At 39.6% G+C, this 17473-nt stretch overlaps 1 protein-coding gene across 1 annotated transcript in view; it reads left to right on the top strand.

Annotated features, from left to right (window-relative positions):
* ptdss2 (phosphatidylserine synthase 2) overlaps positions 1–17317 on the top strand; it is a 25247-nt gene extending 7930 nt beyond the window's left edge. The window contains exons 4-13 of the mRNA XM_083917190.1: positions 2783–2865; positions 3597–3664; positions 4513–4647; positions 5550–5600; positions 7417–7530; positions 8552–8670; positions 8985–9099; positions 10113–10258; positions 12052–12237; positions 14313–17317. Coding sequence (XP_083773316.1) covers positions 2783–2865; positions 3597–3664; positions 4513–4647; positions 5550–5600; positions 7417–7530; positions 8552–8670; positions 8985–9099; positions 10113–10258; positions 12052–12237; positions 14313–14466 — 1171 coding nt within the window. The 3' untranslated portion in view covers positions 14467–17317. The remainder of the gene's footprint in view (positions 1–2782; positions 2866–3596; positions 3665–4512; positions 4648–5549; positions 5601–7416; positions 7531–8551; positions 8671–8984; positions 9100–10112; positions 10259–12051; positions 12238–14312) is intronic.
* Positions 17318–17473: the final 156 nt, after the last annotated feature.

Genomic DNA, 17473 nt, shown 5'->3' with positions numbered 1-17473 from the left:
GAAAATCTGCTTAATCCACTGAGGCTTTTTGATGAAGTTGGACATGAGAGAAAACTTGTCTTATTAGTTATCAGCCTCACTAATATTTTTAAGGTTTACTAATTTCTGCTTTAGACTTTTGAGTCATCCTGGGTTTGATTTAGTTTTGTAACCCTGTCCCTTATAACCAGACATAGACTACCACTTTGTACCACTTTAAATTAGGGCACGGTGACCAATTTAGAGTAGTATTAATAATGCCTCACATACATTTGAGCATACACAAACATTTTAGATATTCATTTTAGAACGGACCTGGATTTGCTCACTTTGATTGGCTGACTCGTCTTCCTCATGTTGGTCAGGAGTTGACGTCAGTCTGATGACAACCGCCTGAGCTCTGAGATACTCTTTGTTCTTCCAACTCATGACTCTGCTCTGATGAGAGTTTGGACACTTGTTTGATACAGGAAAAGGCCCGCTTTGTTTAATGGCTTATGTGAACTGAAACTGTAGAAGAAAAGTCCCTTTTGATAATTAACTGCTTTCAATTTATTTTAAGCAACAGTGGCTGCATCTGTGGGAGTTTAACTGGAATAGTGCAAGCCAGGCCAAGCACAAGCAAGTTGCATAAATGATGTGTGACTCGTAAGTAATTGTAGGTTGTGTGTGTATGTTTGTGTTTGTGGAACGGTTCTTAACAAGATCTGCTGCACTAAGCACAGTCCAGGCAAAGATAAAGACCCTAGAGCTTCTTCAGAGGAGTACTCACACACACACACACACACACACACACACACACACACACACACACACACACACACACACACACACACACACACACACACACACACACACACACACACACACACACACACACACACACACACACACACACACACACACACCCTCACTTTGACACATAAATATAATCACTTTACCACTTACACACACTCGCACAATCAATCACTTCTACCCAAGGTAATCTGACCCTTGTTGAACCCTCCTTTTGTAGATATCAAGCCACTCAACCTGGGTTCATCCCTGGTCAGGACCACTCAGGGCGCACTCACACTGTCCTTCCGCACCGGGCCAAAACAGGTTTTTCGGGTCAAGCCTAGTGCGTTTGACCAGTGTGATTGCAACCGTTCCACGCATAACTGCGGCCAGCTGGCCGTCCACAGCCCGTCTGAGAGAGATGGGGGGCGAGTACCCTAAAGCCCGGGGCGCGGTGCGGAAGGACAGTGTGAGTGCGCCCTCAGATACAACCTGGGCCATAACCTGGAAGTAATGCATACCAGTTACCTCAGGTGCTGGAACTGGGCTCCTGTTCAGCTGGGATTTACAGTCATAAATACCTATCCACCACAAGTACTGTCATATACACATTTAGTTTTTTCTTTAACTTCAGACTTGACAATACAGTCAATAAAGCAATTAAAAGTATACTAAAACAGTAAAATGTGAATGAATGGAAGTGCAAAAGTACAAATAGCCCGAGGACTAGGCTGCATGTTATACAGGCTGATGGCTTTGGGGGATAAAAGAGTTATTGTATCTGCTTGTTTTGATTTGATAATGAGTCTTTTATCCTTAGTCTGTTTTTTTTCTGCAGAGGAATTTGGGTACTGTCTTGAGAGGATGGATACTTTCTTTTTTAGAACAGAGTAGAATGTATTTTATTTGTAGCCTACTGTTGGACTATGGCTGTAACCTTTAGACAGCAGCAAAACACATGCAGTTGTTATGATTGATGTAAAGCATTTGCCATGATATCAAAACCACATTACATAAATCTATCATTTCTGTCGGAATTTCTCTGCTTGCCTGTCCGAGAGCTGGATACAGACGTAGTACTGTCAGTCCAGTCCGTGTGCACGCATGCATGTGTTCATGAACTTTGTGTGCTGTTTTTTCAGTGCATTCAATTTGTCCCTGAGCTGTTTCTGTGTATAGTGGATGCCTCTGACATTCAGCAGTCTTGTTATGTTACATTGATGTTACATTGTCACCACACAGTCTCCCCGGCCGGTCATCTACCACTAATTACTTCCTTATCAGGGACGGCCCCATGCTCCTGCACCTCCAAGTCTGGCCACAAATGCATGTAGTTCCAATCGTCAGTCGTTCATCTCCGCTGTAGCTGTCAACATTCCTGCTCAGTTTTATGGCTGGTGACAACCAGTGTTAAGGGGCATTACCATTACTGCAACAAAAAAAAAGCCCTCCCGTTTGTTTACATGGATGCATGAGCCTTGGGTAATCACACACACTCATGCTCCCGCCCTCGTTGGCAAGCACAGGCTGAATCATTGTGTGTCCAGTTGCTAAGCATTTGTATGTTAAGAACACCATCCTCGTCTGGTCTCCTGGTTTTCAGAACTTAAAACAGCAGTGATTAAAGGCAACACGACTTTGACTTTTGCTTGGAATTGTTTTCAGTCCATAAAAATTTATATTTAGACAAATCTGACTTGTAGGAGGTAGACATAACACCATTGGCACCTCTCTTGTAAACTTGCATATAGGTATAACTTTCAGCAAAATGCAATCCAGTTTGAACAGACAGCTGGGTGTCTTTTCTGTTTTGGGCTGTGCAGTTATCAGCTGTAATCAAGCTTTTGAAGTAAAAAAAATAAAACGTAAAGTAAAAGCCACAAGCCTCCACTTGCCACTGCAGTAATTGCGACTATGCTTGAGAGTGCAACCCATAAATCAGCTGCAGGATTTATCGATTGTAATAGTAGTATAGTGTAACACCCTTAAATGGCATTTTCATGTGTTTCTTATTGTGGTCCCGTAGGGGGATCGTGGCAAGCATCCTGGTGTTCCTCTGTTTTGGAGTGACACAAGCCAAAGATGGACCCTTCACCAGACCACATCCAGGTAAGAATGACATGGTCCAAACCTGCCTTTCCCAGTTTTATGGCACATTTTACCTTCTTCTTCTTATTTTTGTATGTTGTTTTCAGTTTTGAAAACCTACAGAATAAAAGTGCAATTAGTGCAATACAAGTTAAAGAATTTCAGTAAGTAAAACTTTGCAGGGCTGTTCTATTCTCTCCATATTTAGATTGTGTCTATTGTACTAATAACTAAACACCAACAGTGTGTAAGATATTTGACACTACATGGTGTTATATCATTGCCAAAGTGAATTCTCAATTGTGATTGGCTGGCAGGAGTCTGGTATCTATATAACTGTATAACCAGACACTTCTGATGCAGAGAAAGGTAAAGTGACTATGACTTAAACTGAATGTTCCCTGAATGCGGCAGAAGTACCGTGCCATTTTGATTTCTCTGTTATTAGAAATGAATGCTTCACCTATGTATTCAAAGTTTTCTGGAGGTAGTGGTGGTATAGCAAATGTCAACCTTTTTAAAAAAAAAAAAAAAAAAGTAGTTCATAAAAGTAGTTTGCTATTTAGGTTTGTAACCAGGTCAGTTATGGAAGGAAGATAACAGGATGTGATGGTCAGATGGAGACACGCTGAATGTTGTTGGAGGCGTGAAGTGACTGGGCAAGAATTTGGGCTGCTGTTGTTTCATTACTTATGCCTCCTTGCCTTGCTCTCTCTCTCTCTCTCTCTCTCTCTCTATCTCTCTCTCTCTAGCTTACTGGAGGTTCTGGCTTTGTGTCACTGTTGTCTACGAGCTGTTTCTCATCTTCATCCTTTTCCAGGTTGGTGTGCTGATGAACTTGATGGTCTGACACGCACATTAAAACATTCATTGCTGTAGGGAAAACAATATAGCACTTACAAAGCAGCACATGCTCATCTCTGTTCTAGTCAGTTTCTGGATATTGCCCCTTTGGTTTAAACCATGGATTTCCTCAAACCAAAACAAAGTCGCTACATTCAGAACCACATCGTGAAATGCTTACAGGCATCTTAAAACCAGGACTTACCACTGGCCAAAAGATCAGATTTGTTCAGATTTCTGCAGTGAAATTGAAATTTCACTGAGCCAGACCCTTTAAAATAGCAATACTTTACAGCTGGTATAACTGTGTTTATCAGGCCTAGACATGGTTTAAAAAAAGTTTAAACACTTAAGACATCTACTTTCTTGACTCATGTAAGGAACATTTTAAATTGGTAGCTTCCGTAATCCTTTATTAATTCATAGAAGCAAAAATGGAATAAACTTTCTTTTTTCTATTTTGTACAAAGAGTGTTACACACTATTGTGCAGTGAAAACTTCTACTTCTGTAGTTTTCTTTGTAGAGCTGAACATACACTACATGTTTTTGAGCTTCTTTCAATACAAGCCTGTGAATATTCTCATTCGTCTAGGTCATCGTTATCCCCGAAGAAATCATTCAAAAGACTTAGATTTCTTTGAGGATACTTTCAATATAGTTTATCTATAATTACAGCAGTCGTTTATTTATTTATTTCCATATTCTCAGCGTGTCAGTGGAGGAACGTAAAATTGCAATACACACCTGTCAGTCTCAATATGACTCCTTTTCATGGAGAATAAACGCTGATTGTTTCTCTACTTCTCTAAACCCGGTTATTCAGACGGTGCATGATGGACGTCAGTTCATGAAGTACATTGACCCCAAGCTCGGGGTACCTCTGCCGGAGCGCGACTATGGAGGAAACTGCCTTGTGTATGACCCGGACAACAGCACAGACCCCTTCCACAACATTTGGGTAAGACTATTTGATTTTTATGTAACCTATGCACCTATTGTCAGTTATGAAAGGTTGTATGACTAATTTGTGAGTGGACATATTGCACTGGGGGCAGCAGCGATGTCATTCAGTTTAAAACATATTTTATATTTATAATAGCATTCATGCTCAGGAAAACTGAAAACTCTGACTTGGCCCTGCTAATTTTATTGTAGTATACTTTGCCCTAAATTATTACTAACAGGGAAATGACCCACATCTTAAATAGTGTGGCAGCCTAAACAAGTCTGTTTCTTTTGCTCATCCATTCACAAACTCATTCTCTGTTTGACACTAGATCTCACTCCCTGTCTCTTTCTCCTTTCTCTCCCATACACACACAAACTCATAGTTCGTATGGCTGTGTGCTGTCTGCCGCTATGATGACCCAGACCCCATCTCTACTGTTGGTCTGATGTCAGTCCAACTCACAGCCAACCTATATGAATCACCTTTTTAAAATGTCAAATTATGACCACATATTAAGATTTGTAGACAATTTTGGACTTACTAATGTACCCTTTTGAACTAAAATGTTCCAAATTACTAGGCAGAAAGAAATGAACACAAAGGCTATATGGTTGGACTATGCTGTTTAAAAAAACACTGTAGAGAACTGGTTTTGGCTGTTGTTGATACACAGCCAAGTTTTGTCCTGTTCAGTGACCCAGTACTCACTGTGCTCATTTCTGGTCGGTACCCATGTAAGGTAAATGTGGTATTTAATGAGAACATTGAGAGTTTAAGTTAAGAATAGCACTGCCACTAATGATTATTTACTTTATAATAAGTATGTGTATTATTTTCTCAGTTAATCTTACTATATGTCAGCTTTTTGTGAATATAACTTGTTAAATGAGCATGTTGGTTTGTCTCTACAGGACAAGATGGATGGCTTTGTTCCAGCTCACTTCCTGGGGTGGTATATCAAGGTATGTATGGAGAAGGCTTAAAATGACTGAACACTACAGTATACATCTGTGTGCATTAATTGACTTCAAGCATACTGCAATAGTGTCCAATGTTGGCTTAAAGTACACCATATCTTTAACTGCTAATTTTCAGTTTTTTGCATCATGAAAGCAGTTATGTGTGTGACATAAAAGAGATATTTACGTCAGCCCCTTATTGTAGACTGGGGTGTAGTGCTATATTTTTTTTAGTACCGGAGCACACCTATATTATTAAAATGGTACACCTTTTCTAAGGTTGTGTAACCTATTGTGAGAAGTCTACATAGGCTTAATATGAGTCAACTCTATAAAGGCCTTAACACACCGGGGGAGCCGTTTTCGTGCAATTAATTTGCACTTTAATATATTTATAGCTGTTAGCCTGTGAATGTTCTCATTTGTCCTGGTCGTTCCCCAAAGCAATTTCGGTCAAAAGCAACTGGACTTGGTTATTTGTCTAGGAAGCAGTTTCACCTCTCATCCAAGAGGCTTCGTCAGTTCATGTACGCATCTGACCAGGCTGGGACTGGTCCAACTAGCTGATGTGGAGATCCAGGTATTTAACCTCTCACAAGGCCGACGATGTCACTGGAACCAAATACCCAAGTCCAGTTGCTTTTGACTAAAATTGCTTTGGGGATATTTATAATTGTTTTCCTCATGAATACTTTCACACAGAATGTGAAAGTTACACGCCCAAAAAGGTGACATGATTTTTTCGGATCACAGGCTTTCGTACTGTGATTAAAAACATCAGCCAATCAGGTTGTTTTTTGTTGTTTTTTTTTACCTATGAGGATTATAAAACAAAAACACAGAGGTCTGCTGCTAGAACTCATTCATCTATGGATTTTACTTTCAACCTCGACAAAGGCAGCGTTGATAGCTTCACTTTTTCCGTTCTTACCTTTCACATTAAAAGCTCCAGACACGCACTACGTAGTTAACAGAGGGAACTTAAACGCATTCAGAGCATTTCGCTAAAAGGTAACTCAAATATCTTACAGTTGCTCAGTTTTAGATTTTCCTACTTCGGCTTCCTGACTGTGCTCAGAAATCAAAGTAGAGGCTTTTATTTTTTCCTCTGGCTGAAGTCTGCAGTTTTAACCTCCGTCAATGCACTCAGCAGCAGAAACGACACACGGGACTCCCCCTGAGGTGCTGTAATTATTCAAACCTTTTATGTTGCACATTCACATGATTATAGATGACACACACACATGACACATAAATATATTTAAGGGAAAGAGATTTTAATAAATCTGACTCAAGAGATTGCGAACACCTAAATCATTAAATACCAACTCATATTAAAAATGTTTTTTATTTAAAAATGTATTGGCTGATCACAATGTTAAAAAATCTGTCATTTAAACATGCAAAGTGAAAATAATATGATAATAAATTCAGAAATGATAATAAATAAATAAATAGAAAAATACAAATAAATGAAAGGGAAGATAAAAAAGAAGGTACATACATTATGAAATTAATAGAAAGGTAAATAACTAGAGAAGCAAGTTAAGACAAACATCAATTTATAAACAATTTTATCAATTAATTAAAGCCTACATTTAGTTTTACTATTTTTGGCATTTAATGGCATATTCATTTATTTATCAAGTTATTCATGTATTTTCTATTGTACTCCAGTCTTCGGCCTGCTGTTGTATGAAACAGATTCACAGCACTTGCTGATGGTTTCTTTCTATGGAATCTTGCTGGCCTCCTCCTACGCCACACCATTCACCTCCTCCTACTCACCCTCTTCGTTTGCTCTTTTTTTCCTCCTCAGACTCTGATGATTCGGGATTGGTGGATGTGTATGATAATCAGTGTCATGTTTGAGTTCCTGGAATACAGCCTGGAGCACCAGTTACCTAACTTCTCAGAGTGCTGGTGGGATCATGTACGTACAAATATTACTGCTCTTCTCCGTTGCTTACCTAAGAATCAACAGGTGTGCCCTCAGAATGGCGTTAAATGTGAATATGCTGTATATAGATTCTTGAGTCACAGTGAGATCAGATGTGACTTGTTAAGAAAATGTAATGTAACTGTAGTAGGTAAACAAAAAATACAGTGCATGATATAGTTATAGACCAGTTGCAGACATAGATGATTGGGGGCTGTTTTAAAAATTTCAATAAGTCTGGCGAGTCTGCAACTCAGTCTTTGCTTTTTGTCTTTGTTTTTTTCACAAGCTATTCAGCCGCCTAGATTGGTAAACTTCTCAATATGTGCTGAATTTACTCAACTTTGCAAAGGTCACTGTACTTCTGCTCTGCAGTGCTGTGACTGGGAACAGATAGCAGTGAAAATCATATGAACATGATCATCATTCAAAAGCAAGGGAGCAACATTATAGAATGTAAACAGACTAATAGTGAAGGGTATCATATGAGGATGTGTAAAAATAAAAACACTAAGTAGACTCCGTCAGTAGAAAGTAAGGGCAGTTACTTAAGTTAAAAAACACCGACCCATTTATGTTGGCCATACCTGGTGTTGAAACACTTTGTCAAATGTCAGTGTTTTTACAGTAATAGCCAGTCAAGTAAGGATGAAAAAATCCTTTGGAGGTTTCCATAATTGGCTTTTTAAGCTCTGAGTGGTCCTATGTTGGGATTTATTCTAGAGAAAGAGGACTGGGGTTGAATACTACAGGGCAGCTGTGCTGCGTTCATGCTGCAACATGGGTGCTAGTTGATCCTGGCTATGACCACTCTACAGTGATTCTCTGCAGTGTGAGCTGCGACTGCTCTGAATAACTGAATCATCACTCTAATAGGGCAGTAAAGGAGCTCTGTACACGCCAACAAAGTCCTAAGAAAAGATTTAACAAACTTGTGTGAGTGGATCACAGTTGTGTAGGCATGTTACTAGACCTTTTTTTGTTTACCTTTTAATAAAATAGTTTATCTCCCTAGTGGATCATGGATGTTTTGGTGTGCAACGGTCTGGGGATCTACTGTGGAATGCAGACCCTGGCTTGGTTGTCGATGAAGCCCTACCAGTGGCAGGGCCTGTGGAACATTCCTACATACAAGTACGACTTCACATTTGCTGCACTAAACACTGTAAACAACTGATTAAAACTAAGCCACTATCAGAAAACATGACATTTAAGCAAATTATGCTTATTTTATTTCTTAAACTTCTAACTTTTTAAACTTATTTTCTATATTGTGTTGTAGATGTAAGATAATGTTACAATGTTGGGTAGAATGTTCTGTTTAAAAATATTGAAGTTTGTCCTGTAATAACGTGAATTAGTGTGGTTGCATGCCCCTTTGCTTACATTGCCATGTAAGATATGTATGTATATTTATTTCTAACTGTATCTCCTGTGTCCTCTCACAGGGGCAAGATAAAGCGTATAGCATTCCAGTTCACTCCTTACAGTTGGGTGAAGTTTGAGTGGAAGCCTGCTTCAAACCTTCGTCGCTGGCTTGCTGTGTTAGGCATCATCTTTATGGTAAGACATATTCTGCTTTTTATTGACGTGAAATATGGCATTATGGGTCATAATAGCTAAAAAGAATGAGATTACACTGAAAAGTAGTGACAATTAATCACGTACCCTCATCAAACATATCCTGAACATACTCAGTCAGTACCCATCACAGAAATTTAGAAAAACTGTAGAAACGTAGGATAACATTTGGGTTGTCATTGCAACATGATTACATTTTCGATTGTTGGTTATATTGACATATTAGATCAGGGCTGGGCAATTCTTGTGCTGGAGGGCCTCTGCCCTGCATGTTTTAAGTTTCTCCCTGCTCCAACACACCTGATTCTAATAATGTGCTCGTTATCAAGCTGCTGAAGCTTGTCACAGTTTTGATCATTGTTGAACTCAGGTGTGTCAGAGCAGGTGGAAACCTAAAACATGCTGGGCAGTGGCCCTTCTTGACCAGAATTGCCCACTCCTGTATTATACTCGTGTTGAACGTTTGGAGAATGCTCAGTTTTAACAGTTTTGTTTTCACGGTCAGGCATATGCTTGAATTCCAATATTCAGTGGGTACGGAAAGTATTCAGACCCCCTTAAATTTCGCACTCTGTTTATTTGCAGCCATTAGCTTAAATCATTTAAGTTGATTTTTTTACACATCAATGTACACACAGCACCCCATTTTGACAGAAAAACACAGAATTGCAGAAATTTCTGCAAATGTATTAAAAAACAAAAACTGACCTCTCACATAGCCATAAGTATTCAGACCCTTTGCTTTGACTCTCGTATATTTAACTCAGTTGCTGTCCGTTTCTTCTGATTGTCCTTGAGATGGTTCGACACAGCTGGGTTTAATTAAATTGATTGGACTTTATTAGGAAAGGCACACACCTGTCTATATACGACTTTACAGCTCACAGTGCAGGTCGGAGCAAATGAGAATCATAAAGAATATATATTCTTTTTTTTATTATATTCTCAGTGCTCCTATATTAAGATGCATGTTATTTTATCGCCTCCCTTCCCAGTTCCTCCTTGCAGAGCTGAACACCTTCTACCTGAAGTTTGTGTTGTGGATGCCTCCTGAACACTACCTGGTGCTGCTCCGCCTGGTCTTTTTTGTCAACGTGGGAGGCGTAGCCATGAGGGAAATCTATGACTTCATGGATGACCCGTGAGTAGCAGCAAGTTGGGGGGGTGGGGGGTGCAGGGGTTGTAATTAAGTTGGGCGAGTAAAACCATACAGTGCAACAGAGACTATTTTTTGCATAAGTAACTTGCTGGCATTCACTTTGAATTCACCACATAGCTGTTGTTCAGTCTTTTTGGTGTTGCAGTGTATACTAAGTTTGACTGAAGTGCTCGCTGCCCACTTTGCTAAAAGTCAAAACGGTTACTGGTGCACAAGAAAAAAAAAAGTAACAATAAGCATCACTGCAGCAAGGGGATGGATGGTGAAAAACATGTTCTTAGAGTGCAGATATTTCCGATAGTGTAAAGGGACATTTCACTGACAGTTATCTCTATAAAACATCACTCTCACTCACTCACTCATCATCAACCGCTTTTCGAGGTTGGGTTGTGGGGGCAGCAGCTCTAGCAGGGGACCCCAAACTTCCCTTTCCCGGCCAGTGTGGAGATATAATCTCTCCACCTGGTCCTGGGTCTTCCTTGAGGCCTCCTCCCAGCTGGACGGGCCTGAAACATCTCCCTAGGGAGGCGCCCAGGGAGCATCCTTACAAGATGCCCGAACCACCTCAACTGGCTCCTTTCAATGCAAAGGACAGCGACTCCGAGTTCCTCACGGATGGCTGGACTTCTCACCCTATCTCTAAGGGAGACTCCAGCCACCCTTCTGAGAAAACCCATTTCGGCCGCTTGTACCTGCGAAATCGTTTTTTCAGTCATGATCATAGGTGAGGTTAGGAACTAAGATTGACCGGTAGAACATTATAACTCATTATAGATGTACCATTATGCACTGCATGTAAGGTTGTATTTGAGAACCTCTCAGTGCAGGCTAGGGAGTGAGCTTACTGATGGCGTAAGCTTCTTATCACATCTGCCTGTGAAAAGCAAGCATTTCTGTTTGTCTGTCAAAGGCAATAGTGTTTGCATACTTGTTTTCTTTTTTTTTTTTTTTTTACAGTGGAGAGAGGCAAGCCAAACAATTTTGTAATTTCTTCGGGGAAAGGTCCCACTTGTAAAACACATCAACAATCCATATGTGGGGTTATTTGTAACAGAACTATAGACTGTATAAAAAATGGACTCTGACTCATTTCCTTTTACCAAAAAGGGCATTGATGTGACGTTTGGGGGAGTGAGATACGTCCATCTGGCTGACGTTTACCTCCAAGGAGAAGTGAGGGCCAGGGGCAAGCTGTCACTCCAGATGCCGCGCTCCTAATTATTCCTAAACTTTAACCTCCAATAAAATAAGACTAGCCTGTTACAAAATAAGTCACCCTCCTCAGTGTTGTCATGGAGATATGACCTAAACTTACAGACTAGAATGTTTTTTTGTACCAGGCCTTAAATAGGTTTAATTATGCTGTGAATTCCGCCTGTTTAACATGGGGGTCAATGAGAAATTGCTCTATTGTGCAAACTCCGCTAGTGGCCACTGCAGTTTATGGTACTTCCGTTATTGGATCAACCAGGATGTCGCAGTGGTCCAACAAAATTAGTCCAGGGCATCTCAATATAGTGACTTGGTTTCAGTTAGCAATGAATGATGCTCCACATTACATGGTGGAGTATAAATGTGCTTCTGCTTTCAGGCAACTTACAGACTAGCCATTTTATTTCCATGTTTGTAGAGTCAGTTTATGCAGCTGTATGTGATGTCACACTGACAACAATGATATAAAGCCTGCATCACTAGCTTGCCTATAAACAGTTACAACATCCTCCATGTTATATCACATTTTCATAACAACACTTTCTTTGTAATTCTCCCTACAGGAAGTTCCACAAGAAGCTTGGCCAGCAAGCGTGGCTGGTGGCAGCAATCACAGTGACTGAGTTCCTCATAGTGGTCAAGTACGACCCCAAAACCATAATGTTGCCCATCCCCTTCTCTGTAACACAGTGCTGGTTCTTAGGAATCCTACTCATCTTTACCTGGACCCTGTGGCGGTTTTTCATCCGGTAAGTGGGCTGGGTTACTGGGTACATGATGCCCAAAATAAACAAAACTCAGAGAATGGGTGATTGAGCTATAATTTCTATTTTATAAACTGCTGATACTAAATATTTAAAAACAGGAATAGCCTAACAATGAGGTTAGCTAGTTTACTTCTGTTTATAGTCAGGTAAAACTGTCTTTTGCAGTTCAATAAATGACAATTAGTTTCCAGTCACTGTTTCATAGAGAAAAGTACAGTTAAATCAAAGTAATCAATTTAATTTCATGAACATGGTTTTAAGTGCGTGTGAGCCCATCCAGTGAGATTTCTTTTTTAATCAGAAGGTCCTTTTATTTGATTTTCTTTGCAGCAATATATTGTAGGTTACTTTTGGTTTGAGTAGTGTTCCTATTAAGTATAGCCATGCCCAAGCATGTTAAGCTTTTCGTCTATTTTCTCCCCCTCCCTGCCTCCCCCGTCCTCCCTCCATTTCTCCTTCATGCTCATGCTGAGCAGTAATGTCCATGTCCAGTGAGGTAGGTATAGGAAAGAGGTGCGCCCCCTTATCAGCACTGTTGTATTTTGTAATATTCCCCCTCTAATAGATCATTGTTTTTATATTCACAAGATCTTTGGGATCATCCAGACAACACGGATATTGATCCACATGGGTCTCTCTCCCGCATGGCACATTGAATTTCTTTTGCTGTAGTGAATTTTATCGTCTTCCTTTATAGCATTTCCCTTCACATCATTTTATTCTCTATTGCAGTCAGTTCAGTAATACAGAAGACAGCCAGCTTGTGCTGACACCGTTGAAGTGACAGACAGGAGACAAAGGGCTCATTAAAATGAAACCCAGAGGAAGTGTTTGCACACCTAACATATTTGTGCCATTCAGCATGCCAGCTCTTCCAACTGAACTGTCATTTACCTGATGAAAGCCAATGAGATCCCCACTTCTCATGGTGCACCTCCTCCACATACAGTACACTGCATCAAGGGCACCAGACACTAAAGCATGTGATTTAATGGTTACACAGACCTGGGTGAAATCGTATTTGCAAAAGCTTTTAATGCTTTTTTTGTTAACAAATATAATAATAAACTGGTCTGAGCTAATAATAGTTTTTTTTTTTTTATTACTTGCTGATCTAAATTACTGCTACAAACCCAACTTCAAACAGAGACAGCAAAGAATTATCTGCAAATACTTTTTGACCCAGTTGTACAGGTTCAGGTGTGTCACATCCCTTGTCACTGTCTCTTCTAATACACTGCAGTAGCATCAGCAGACCAAGATAAGTAGTACAGGGGTGTTTAACTTGACCTCTGCAGATGATGAAGAGTTTGTGCTGGTGATTCTCATCAAGATCTTAATGATGATCCCCCTGCTGTCAGTGTCACGGATTGTTGTCAGACTGACCCTCATCTCGATCAGCGATACATAAACAGTATTTAACCAGTGCTGCCATTTATGAAAGGTATCCAGATTAGACATTTTAATTATATAGGGTATTATGCACCAAAGTAAACCAGGAATTTTGCTGTAAGACCTGGACACTTTGGATGGGATATTTGGTGTTGTAGAGTGCCAACCAGCTTGGACTTCTTGCTTTTCTCCATGAGGATGCAGATCATGGTGGAAATAGAAAATCTAAAAAATGTAAAAGAGCTTTAGTTCATAGTTAAGAGAGAAAGCAAAGAAGCTTATCATTAACTTAAAAGAAAGCAAGTGCATCCACAGCATCAGAGCAACATTTCCACAAATAAAATAGTTCTTGTGTAGTGTCAAAATAGTGTCAAGTGAGTAGACTGAAACACACTGAACAGCTTACTTACCTGCAGATAATTTCAATTTTAGTAAAGTGTTATCTTTATTTTGGTGAGGTTTAAAAATGTGGGACAGTAGATGGGTTAAGTATTCAGAAAATCTCAGGAACATGTTTCATGATCTTCAGAAAGCTTTTAAAGAGGCAGTCTATAAGAAAGCACATTCCGCAATAAAAGCGAGTTTAACGGAAACTCGCAGGGAGGAACGGTTCCCGAGGTGGACTTTCTATTAATAGTGTCTACCTTTCTTTTATTTTCTCACAGTGACATCACGCTCCGTTACAAAGAGACCCGTCGGCGCAAACAAGAAGTCCCCACGGACCGAGACCGTCCTCAGGGCAACGGCAGCACAGCCACCCCGTCCGGGCGGAGCAAACTGAACGGCAGCTCCGAGACGGTGCGGCAGAGGAAGTCCTGAGGGGGGAAACGCAAGTCCAAAGCAGTCGGTCAGCAGCAGCTGAAAGGGAAAGGACCAGGTTTGATGGGAAAAATAAGAAGACTGAAGAAGTCGTGACACATGTAGAGACAAACAGATGGACACATGTATGTGCTGTGTAGACTTTTTTTGTGCCTACATGAACCAATTAGTCATTCAACCGAGACGAGAGGTGGAAGGGTCAATTTTCATTCGGTGCATTGTCTGGTCATTGTCTTACTACAGGGATTTACCTCATTCTATTTTTTTAAGAGCTTGGGGAGTTATACACAGGACAAGATACATTTTTGTGTTATTTATAAGTTATTGTGGATGTTGGTTGATGAGGGGAAAAAATAAAACAGAATCAAAGAGAGGTATAGGAGTGGAAGGAGGGATATAGGTGGCCAGGGAAGTAGAAAGTAGTTTTCCATTTTCTCAGCTGCACACTGTCTTAGAAAACAAGAGGTAAGCTCAGAAATGTCCGCCACTGTAAATATGCTTCGTTGTTGTGTGTTCATCATCAACCTAAGATTTTGGACACAATATTGCCAAGCAGTATTCACAAAATAGCGCTTGGTTAATAATAACTGTCTGTTTTTTCCAGTTTACAGAGTACTCTTTTCTTAGGTCTGGTCACAGGCTCCCGTTACATATTTACATGTGGTAGACGATATAAGCTTTTCATTTACAGTTCAGGGTTCTCATTCCTGGAAGCACTGAGCCTCGACGTCCTTGCGACTGCTGAGGGTCCTCGCTCAATGTGACACAAAACAAAAACTGGCCAAAGCCTTTCTCTCCCTTCTTGAAAAGAACAAGTTTGTTTTTAAAAAAAAAAAATCAAGATGTACCATATTCTAGTTATTTAATAGCTGATTATACATGATATACGTATAGTTTGGGTGATTTTCTTTTATAGATGTTTTGTCATCTGTTTCTTAGGGTAAATCAATTATGAACATTACATTGTACTAAAGTTCCTTTTCATGAAATGAGGCATTGAGAAATCTGCAGCACTGTAATGAATACATCCATGACAATCCCACTGATGGAAAGATGTGCTCCTTCATTGTAACTGGACTGTAAATAAGGCCAGGCTCAACTGATGGTTCATTCAGTCACTTCATAATGTGAATATTCAATTCATTTTATACCAAGTGTTTATTTTATTTAATTCTTAAATTTTATAAAAATATCATGTTCTGCGGTGTCTGAAATAGCTGAAACAAAATGAAAACTTGCCTTATTCTTAAAAGGGGGAAATGAAGGTTTAGTTGTTGTTTTGTTCTGGGAACAGAACCATCCCCTCCAGCTCTGTGGGGTTGTCATAATTGCACATGCAACAAGCCAAAGCTTAGATCCCATTCTTACTAAAGCCATACGTATCACTCTTGGCTCTAACAGCAGTTAAACCTAATTTAGATTCCTTTTCATTTCAAATAAAGCAGAGTCTCAAAGCCATCGGGATCACTCGTGTCAGCATTAAATTTTTACTTTACAAAAGGAAAATTGACACCTGGAGGTCAGACCATTGACACTAAATTTACTTAAGTCAAGACCTCAACTCCTGTATTTCTTTAGCATTGTTTCAGTCTCAACATGTGGAAGCATCTCCTTGTCAGTTACAGTTATTAGTTGTAAAGTGGTATTAGTGAAAATGATTATTTTGACAATCAATTGTTTCTGTGATTTCTTTTCCAGCAAAAACGCCAAACATTCTCTTGGACTGTTGGGCGGGCAAAACAAGGAATTTGAAAACGGCTAACTATAAATGATTAATTATAAAAGCTAATAATCTTTAATCTTATTATGGAAATAATAGTTAGTTGCAACCTTAGTTAGATGCTCTGAACTTTTCATAATGCTACAAAAAAAAAAAGCTTTACGCTGAAGTCCAACTTAAAATAACTTACGTTCCAGTGTGGTTGGATATTCACTGTTCCCAAAAATGTCCCTTAGAGAGCTTTAGTCTTTGTCCTGTTCAGGTCTTGTGGCTGTCAGAATCAGCTGTAAATTTCAGCCACTCCTAGTCTCCCAGTGGCTACATATTACATAGATGTTGACAAAGTAGATGACATCTGTGAATCTAGCTCCAAATGTTCCGTTTGTAAACTAGGCTGATGTTTCATGACACTATAGTCATTTTCTTTTGAATGTATTCTAGCACAATCTACTGTTCAAATGAGACGGTATGGTCATGTCACTTTATTTTTCCATACACCAAACTAAAAGAGTCATTCTCTTGCTTATTAAGGCTGTAACTCTTTGCATCATTCACCCTCTTTTGAATACAGAGATTGCAGTGCAAATTTAAAACCCTAAAAACAACGTTAAGCTGATATGTCCGTCAAATTTTGTACTTGTGACTCCGTGCTGTGCTAACTCGGCTGCTTGTGAACTTGGAAAAAGTTCTGGAAGTTTTTTTTTTTTTCCTCCTTTTTAAAATTAAAGCTTTTTAGACATGCTGAGGTTCACTGTGTACCTGTGTCCATGCCTTGGATTGGTTAAAGTGCTTATGTGTGACATCTCTGAAAACTCATACCAACCCAAGTCATGAATTTGCACATCAGCTCTTAATGAGCTGAAGAGCGAAACACTAACTTGTCCCCCAAAAAGGGACCTTTTCCATTCGTGTTTTAGGGTTCAGTGGAGCTTCATTTGCAGCCACATGGGGGCAGTAGATGTCCGGTTACTGTCTCTGCCCTGTGTTCTTGTCTCCTTGACAATGATCAGACGCAACATGCTGTAAAAGCCATTTTCAACTTGGTTGGTGTAAATGTAAACATGTTAAACATCATAAAAACTGAAATATGCTGCTGCACCTCAATTTTATAATGTTTTCAATAAAAATCAAATGAAAACCTGAATCTGGTCTCCTTGTTGTTTTTTTAACAAGACAAGTACAAGTTTTAATTTTAAAGTACTTCATATAATATGCAATGAATTCTTAGTCCAGTTACTAACAGAAGCTGTATCTATGCTGGATAAGTTGGTTGGTGTACATTTTCTG

Source organism: Echiichthys vipera, assembly GCF_963691815.1.
Source record: "Echiichthys vipera genome assembly, chromosome: 7".
NCBI lineage: Eukaryota > Metazoa > Chordata > Actinopteri > Perciformes > Trachinidae > Echiichthys > Echiichthys vipera.
Note: the sequence above shows the minus strand (reverse complement) of the source record. Positions and strands in the feature narration are given on the sequence as shown.